This window comes from Melozone crissalis, unplaced genomic scaffold, assembly GCF_028551555.1.
Source record: "Melozone crissalis strain CALT ecotype California unplaced genomic scaffold, PUWL_Pcris_2 ptg000086l_1, whole genome shotgun sequence".
NCBI classification, from domain to species: domain Eukaryota; kingdom Metazoa; phylum Chordata; class Aves; order Passeriformes; family Passerellidae; genus Melozone; species Melozone crissalis.
The window spans coordinates 2,259,200-2,267,669 of NW_026535863.1; the positions used below are offsets into that span (position 1 = coordinate 2,259,200).

At 52.9% G+C, this 8,470-nt stretch overlaps 1 protein-coding gene across 1 annotated transcript; it reads right to left on the minus strand.

The window, feature by feature from the left end:
- Positions 1-880: 880 nt before the first annotated feature.
- On the minus strand, positions 881-2,431 carry KCNA10 (potassium voltage-gated channel subfamily A member 10). Its single transcript, XM_054290838.1, has one exon. The coding sequence runs from the start codon at positions 2,429-2,431 to the stop codon at positions 881-883; it is 1,551 nt and encodes a 516-aa protein (XP_054146813.1).
- Positions 2,432-8,470: the final 6,039 nt, after the last annotated feature.

Below are 8,470 nucleotides of genomic sequence, written 5' to 3' on the forward strand. Positions count from 1 at the left end.
GCTGTCAGGAAATGTTGGTTCTCGTTGCTCTCTGCCCCCTTTGCAGCACCAGTAGTGACAATAAAAGCTACAAGGTCACAGTGGCTCATCCCCAGGGCTGTTTGTAAACCAGATAATGAGCATTTATTGCAGGAGAAATCCCATTCCCTCTCTCAGAGCTCAGTTTTCCAGCAGAAACCCCGGTGGGCTTTGAGCTGCAGTGCCCTGGACCTTTGGGGTGGCTGTGCCCCCGTGTCTGGTCAGCAACCCCAAATTCCCCCCTGCTGCCTTGGGTCCATCCGTGACTGCCCACCCTGCTGTGCCATCAGAATTAATGAGTCAGGCAGACAGGGAACTCATCCAGCTAAAAATATCCCTTCTCATTTCTTTTTGCCAGCTTATTTTTGCCGTTGCAGGCCTGGGAATTTGTCTGACCCCCAGATGTGAAGTGGTGGGCAGGGAGGAACTATTTAAAATATTTAAAATTATTTTTATAAGCAAAGCAGGGAACTGGACCCACCTTCATCCCTGGGCAGCTGGGTGTTACCAAGCCAAGCATTTCATGTCATTTTGCCCTTTTTTCCTCTCCAGTAAATGGGGAAATCTCTGTATATGTGGGAATTCCACTCTGACACCAGGAGTGTGGAAGGAGAGAAGACAAATGTCAAGCAGATGAGCATCAAATAAAAAACACCAGACCGATGGGCAGGGCAGAGAGATAAGAAAGATGGTATTTATTTGAACAGCCACAGGAAATCAGAGATTGAAAAATGTCTAAAAAAAAAAAAAAAAAGCAGCAGCACATAATTTTAAAAAAAAAATAAATCAGAGCATGCAGATGTTGGATGCATTTTCCAGCCAATCCCATCTGACCGTGCCCAGTCCCTCAGGGCCTCAAGCATCATTTTTTGGCCTTGTCTCGAGGGTAACCCCCATTGGTCTTATTGAGTGACTCCATGCTGCCGTTGCCTGTGGCCACGCTGGCCAGCAGCCGCTCCACCTCCCCGGGCAGCATCTGCTTCTCCTCGTTCTCCGTCTCCCGGTGGTAGAAGTAATTGAAGTTGGAGACGATGACGGGCACGGGCAGGGCGATGGTCAGCACGCCCGCGATGGCGCACAGCGTCCCCACGATCTTGCCGCCCAGCGTGGTGGGACACATGTCCCCGTAGCCCACGGTGGTCATGGTGACCACGGCCCACCAGAAGCCGTCGGGGATGCTGGAGAAGTGGGACTGCGGCTCGTCGACTTCCGCGAAGTAAACGGCGCTGGAGAAGAGGATGACGCCGATGAAGAGGAAGAAGATGAGCAAGCCCAGCTCCCTCATGCTGGCCTTGAGGGTCTGGCCCAGGATCTGCAGCCCCTTGGAGTGCCGGGAGAGCTTGAAGATGCGGAAGACCCTGACGAGGCGGATGATGCGCAGGATGGCCAGGGACATGTTCTGCTGCCCGTTGAGTTCGCTCTGCTGGATCAGCTCGGTGGTGAGCGTCACGAAGTAGGGGATGATGGACACGATGTCGATGATGTTCATGATGTTCCTGAAGAACTCGGTCTTGCTGGGGCACACGATGAACCGGACAAAGAGCTCAAAGGAGAACCAGACGATGCAGGCAGTCTCTATGACGAAGAAAGGGTCTGTGAAGGTGCTGTGGGACACTAAGGTGTCTGTCACATTCCTAGAAAGCTCCTGGGTGGACCTGAACTCCCTCTCCTCCCGGAACTCCGGCAGGGTCTCCATGCAGAAGATGATGATGGAGATGACAATGACCAGGACGGAGACCAAAGCTACGCCTCTGGCTGCACTGGAGCTCTCAGGGTACTCAAAGAGCAGCCAGAACTGCCTGTGAAAGTCATTGGTTGGTAAGAGGGTCTCAGGATCCTTGATGAACCCTTCATCCTCCCGGAACTGGTCCATGGCTTCATCACCCAGCTCATAGAAGGTGATTTCATCAGCAAAGACGTCGATGGGGACGTTGGCCGGGCGCCGTATTTTCCCCCCAGACTGGTAATAGTACAGGATCCCATCAAAACTGGGCCTGTTCCTGTCAAAGAAATATTCATTCCTCATGGAGTCGAAGTAACGCATCCTCTTTTCCGGGTCCCCGAGCAAGGTCTCGGGGAACTGGTCCAGGGTCTTGAGCCGCGTCTCAAACCTCAGCCCAGCGATGTTGATGATGACTCGTTGGTCGCCCTCATCCATGCCCACCCTCTCCCCCACCAGGTGGTCGCTGAACTCGGCGGAGAACCTGGAGAAGATGGTCTCATTGTTGGCGTTCTCGCTGTTGATGAGGATGCGCAGGTTGGACAGCAGGTTGGCGCAGCTGGGGTGGCCCTTGCGCGACTGCCCGGCGGGGCTGAGGTCGTTGGAGTAGCAGGGGTCCTCCACGATCTGATCAGCGTTGTCAAAACTGACTAGTGCCACCTCCATCTCCTTCCAACTGGCCACGTCCATCATACGCTAGTCAGCTCAGCAGCAGAAACCCCCGCGGCTGACGCCGGCTGCCTGCGCCTGTCCCACGCTAGGAGGATCTGCAAGGGACAGGACACAGAGCTGAACTGTGCACGAGCAGGGTGAAACAAACCCTGAGAGGCCACACCACCCTGTTCTGGCTTTAATGGAAGCATTATTGCCGTTGAGTAGCATGACTTCCAGCAAGCCGCTCATTTTTGGATCCTGCACGCCCTTTTGGCACGGCTTTGCCGTTGTTAAACCTCCCAAAACCACCTACAGAACCCGAGGATGGAAGGTCAGACAGCAGCAGAGGATGGGGGTGAATCCAGGTGTCCCACCCTACCTCTCCCCAGTGATCCCACAGCAAGGGGTCCTTTCATCCATTTCCAGGTGTGGATCCAAAGCTCAGAGCAGGATTTGGAGGTTTTAAACACAGCTGTCCCAAGTTAAGGGCAGCCCTTGTTCCAGGTGGGAGAAGCATTGGGTCAAATCCCAGGATGTCCTAGGCACTATGCAGGTGAGTCAAGCATTATTGGGAAACAATTCCCAAAGCAGGAACACACTGGAGTTTGGGGAATGCAGCCCAGGGGGAAGCAGGTCAGGAGGAGAAATGTCCACCAGCCTTGGAGAACCCCTTTGGTCTGGGAAGAGGGGTGGAAACATGATCCCTGGCCTTGGGGCAGGCACAGGATGGGGTGACATCCCCCAGAGCTCTCCTAGCCCTCCTCCACAACAGACCTGATATTCCCAGCCCCAGGAAGAAGCTCAGGACTAAGCTCAGGACTAAGCCTTTGGATCCCTTGGAGAGCACCTTTCAGGCCATGGGGTGGATTATTTCCCAGCCCAGCTCTGAGAGGCACTCAGAGACAGTCCCCACATCCCCAAATATTCCTGGGCACACATCTCCCCACACACCAACATCATTCAGAGCTCAGCAAAGTCAAAGAGGAGCCCAGGGACCAGGCCAAGTTATGGAGCTGGGAAATTACCTGTCCTGCCTCAGGGAGAAGCACAGAGAGAAATTAGGTGTTAACAGGGAGCAGTTCTGTGGAGATTTTCCCCAGAATGAACTTTCTAAGTAAATTCAGTGCCCTGATTTATTTCCCCTCCAAATGTATTTCCCAGACATGAGGCACTACAGGAGGACACGTGGGGCTGCTCTGCGTGACCGCTGCTCACCAAGGGCACTCTGGCTTTCTTACCCAGCCAGTCAGAGGGACACAAAAAACCCAAATGCCCTCAACTGCCAGGAATAGCAACACAATTTAGGCCACGGAGCAGCAGCAGTGGTGCCAGGGCTGGTCCTGTGATGAGGATGGTCCCCAGTGCTGGGTTTGCTTCCAGGGCTGGGCAGGATCTCATCCCCCTATGGAGCCTGAGCTGCTCCCTGTGCCTCGAGCTCCCTGTTTCACTGATTTGGGGTGCTTGAGGTTTTGCCTGCCCAGAAGCTGAGAATCCATCCTTGCTGATACACAGCTGGGGTGGGGTTTGCTTCCCAGAGCTGGGCAGGAACTCATTCCCCCATGGGACCTTAGCTGCTCCCCAAGCTGCTCCCCAAGCTGATTTGGGGTGCTGAAGGTTTTTCCTCCCCAGAAAATGAGGGTCCATCCTTGCTGACACACAGCTGGGGTAGGACAGGCCCCCCCAATCTGTTGCAGAAATGGGCATGAAGAGCCTGATTTGCCCAAATCCTCCCTCTCCTCCTCTCAGCTCTACAGCTCCGGCAGCAGAAGCTCATACAGGACCCAGCATCCATGGGTCAACCTCCCTCTCTCCTCAGTAGGAGATTCTGGATTTGGGGCAAATCCTACAATTTGTCATAAGCTGACACACAACTGGGGTAGGACAAGCCAAAATCCCCCCCAATCTATTGCAGAAATGGGCATGAAGAGCCTGATTTGCCCAAATCCTCCCTCTCCTCCTCTCATCTTAACAGCCCCAACAGCAGAAGCTCATGCAGGACCCAGCAACCATGGGTCAACCTCATTCTCTACTCAGTAGAAGAGATTCTGGATTTGGGGACAAATCCTACAATTTATCATAAGCTATTTACAGGTCTCTTTGCTTGAGCTAAACCCACAAAGCTTGGCTGTTCTTAGAAATCCAGCCCTGAGGAGCTGCTGCAGGCTGGCTCTGTGCCCAATTTCCCTCTTGGGGATGTGTAGGGAGGAGTGGCAGGGGCAAGGGACAGAACTGATGTCTGGAGCAGCAGCAGCAGCGTGGTTGTGTCCTCAAAGTAACCCCAGGCAAAGCTGGGGAGCCTCAAGGACTCCAAACCTGAGTCCTCCTCCAGCCCCAGCTGGACATTCCCAAGGTGCAGCTGCTCTCCATGGGGCTGGATTCATCCCAGGCTGGAATATCTGGTGGCTTTGTGGGAAGCTGGTGCTGGCAGGATGATTTGTGGCATCAGAGCTGAGGATAACCCTGGTTTCAGGAGCATCAGGAGGCCTACAAAGGGATACTGCAAATCTGGCCCAGATAAAGCACTTTCAAGGGAAAAATAACTGTTAAAGGAAAGAAGAAAAGCGGCACACATCGTTCCCTTCTTGCCTACTTGTTTTTTCTTAATTTAAATCCCAAGCTGATTTTTAAATGAAGTTTGAATCAGAGTTCAGTGTTCAGTGGCAGGGTGAGCTGACCTGACCCACCACACCTCCAGCCAGGGGGAAGACCCAGAGGGGACCACAGGGACAGGGACTTCTCTTGGCAGTGGAACAAAGCTGAGCAGCTAAAGCTGACCATGAAATTCCCAGAGTGCTTTAGCTTCATTTCAAGTCCTTGGAACAGTTTCCCATGGGATGCAGGGCTCTGAGGTTCCTTTCCTTACCTTAAATCCCCAGGGCATGCTGGTGTCTGGAGGGAGGTACCCCACCTGACCCCAAACCACCTTATCTGTCTGGTTTTTAATTAAGACCAAAATTAACAGTGCATCCCAAAGCCACAAAACATCCCCCCTGAGCTTTGCACCGGGCTCCAGCCGAGGCTTGAACTAGAAAGTTGCCTCGTTTTTCCCTCCTAAATCACCCAACATCTGCTTCTCAGAATCTGATTAACTAATATCCTTCAGCGGAAATCCCTGCCCGTGGAAAATCATAATAATAACAAAAAAACCACGCGAGGCAGAGCGACGGTGAAAGAGAAAGGTCATTTGGAGGGAGGGTTGGTGTTTTACCCATCACATCCCAGCCAGTCGGGGCTGTGGCTTCCACCAGGCTCTCTGCACCCAGTCAAACCTTCCTCCCTGCAGTCCTCCTCCTCCTCCTCCTGTGACCACCCTGTGTGAACAACATCCATCCCTGTGATGTTGTTCACAGAGGGTCTGAGGAGGAGGGAAGAGATGAGGATCTGACTCCGTGTTTCAGAAGGTTTGATTTATTATGTTATGATATATATATTACATTAAAACTATACTAAAAGAATAGAAGAAAGGATTTCATCAGAAGGCTAGGTAAGAATAGAAAAAGAAGGAATGAACAACAAGGACAGAGAGTCTGAGCCAGCTGACTGTGATTGGCCATTAATTAGAAACAACCAACAGGACCCCCATCCCAGATGCACCTGTTGCATTCCACAGCAGCAGATAACCATTGTTTACATTTTGTTCCTGAGGCCTCCTAGCTTCTCAGGAGGAAAAATCCTCATAAAAGATGTCTGTGACACATCCCCAAGGTTTTTCCAGATTATTGGAGGTGTTGAGCCTCTTCTCACCCCTCTCCTGTCCCCTTCCCTCCCCATCATCATCCCTGGGTGGGATGAGAAAGGAGATTGTCTCCTCTGCCCACCCTCACCAGCACCTGCAAGGACTTACCTGGCCAGGGCATGGAAGCACCAAAGCATTCAGCATCTGGGGAGAGAGTGATCAAACACACACAGGGATGTGCAGGGTGAGGAGAAAGCCCAGCCATACCCTCGCACGGCGCCTTTGGCCGGACAATGTCATTGGAAAGGCTCCTGTGTCCCTTTGCTCCAGCGGGGAATTGGCAGCCCCGCGCCTAAGCCGGGCTTTGGCAGGGGGACCTCGGCCCCCAAATCCCCCCGGGAGCCCTGGAACCAGCCGGGGCTCCATGGAAAGGCGCTGGGCACACCCTGTCCCCACTCCCCATCACCCGGGGAGGGGGATCGGGCTCCCACCTCCTGTGCCCACCCGCCGGGCGGCGAGACGGGAGCAGAGGACGTGCCCTTCTGGCGGATGGATGCCACCTTTAATCCCCAATAATGCTGCGGATGCTCCAAGTCTTGTCCGTGACGTGGCGAGGTCTGAGCTGGTCCCCGCGAGAGGGGGGACAGGGACCCGCACACCGGCAGAGGGATTTACAGCTCCTTTTCAGGTATTATTATAAAATATTAAAAAGAGGAGAAGGGGAGGGGAAAGCCCAAGGGTTGGAGCATCCCCCGCTGCCCACCTACCTCTCGCCCGCGGTCGTGGGGACAGGAGGGGACAGTGCCACCACCGCCACGTGGGACGTGTCCGTCCCCGCCCCGGGGGGACTGGGACCAGATGCGGTACAGCTGGCACAGCCAGGAAAGGGCATCGGTGCCAGGGAGAGGGAGAGGAGGGACCTGGCCCTTCCTCACGCCAGGGTGCAGCTGGGTGCTGGCTCCGGGCTTGTCACCTCCAGGAATTAATCAATTAATAAATAAATCTTTATTTATTAATGGGCAGGACCGGGCAGGTTGTTGGCAGGAGTCGTTAAAATAACCGGGATTTTTGTTTTCTTTCCCTATTTTGATTTTCTTTCCATTCCGGAGCCTGCTGCTGCTCACGGCCATCTCGCCTTGGGTGCTCCAGAGTGATTTCATCCCCGTTGGCCTCACCCAGGGCTGGATTCCGCTTCCACCTTCACCCAGGTTATCTCCCCACCCTCCTCTTCCTCCTCCTCGCCCTCCAGGCAGGGGAGGAAGGCAGAGGAGGGGGTGGCACATTTCCACCCGCAGGCTTCAGCCTGAATTCCTCAATTCCTCCTCGGTGACGTTCCTTTGCTCTTCAGGGACCCGCTCACCTCGATTTCCCCCCCTCCAGCATCCTTTTCTGTCCTCTGAGCTATTTCTCCTCTCGTGACGTTAATGAGCACATTAAACCTTGCTGTCCCCGAGGAGAGCCCGGCTTGGAGCATCCTGCAGACATCTCCAGCCTCCTCTGATGGAAAGGGGACAGGAGATTATCCAGACCTTTGATCAGCTCCTTCAGGGAGGCTTTATCATTTTATACACCTTTTCTCTAGCCCTTAAATTTACCCTCATCCCGGCGAGGGCATCTATTAACAAAAAACAATTCAATTTATATTCCTGGCACCTTGTGTCCATCTCACCTCCAAACCCAGCTTTGGAAGGGCTTTCACCACAGGGTGATGAGGGCTGTAGGCAAAATCTGACCTTTTTGGTGTTTTGTTTTGGTTTTTTTTGTTTGTTTTGGTTTTTTTTTTGTTTTGGTTTGGGTTTTTTGGTTTTTATTTTGGTTTTGGTTTCTTTGTGGTTTTTTTTGTTTTGTTTTGGTTTTGTTTTTGGGGGGGGTTGTTTTGTTTTTTTGGGGGGGTTGTTTTGTTTTTTTGGAGTTTTTTGGGAGCTTTTTTGAAAATTTTTTGTTGGGTTTTTTGGGGGGGGTTTTGCGGTTTTTTTGGTTTGTTTTTTTTTTGTTTTTTGTTTTTTTTGTGTGTGTGTGTTTTTTTTTGTCTTTTGTTTGGTTTTTTTTTTCCCAAAATCTACTTGGAACTAGCCAGGATCACTTCCTGCACCGGGGCAAAGAGCAGCTGTGGCGGAGGGAAATGCAGAGCATTAAAAGCACCCAGAAGAGCAGCAGATCCGGGTTGTGCTGGGGCTGAGGATTTTTAGCAAGCTCTCTCTGATATCGGGGATATCCCTGGAGTGAAATTAGTGCTGTGGTCCAGGGGAGACGGGCACAGGGGGAGATGCCTGGAATAACATCCCTGCCCGCCAGAAACGGGGCAGTTACACAACTCCCTCCTCTCCGGGGAGCTCGGCTGCACCCCGGACACCCCCGGGACAGCTCTGCCTTTGTGTCCCACCAAGGTGACTCCAAATACC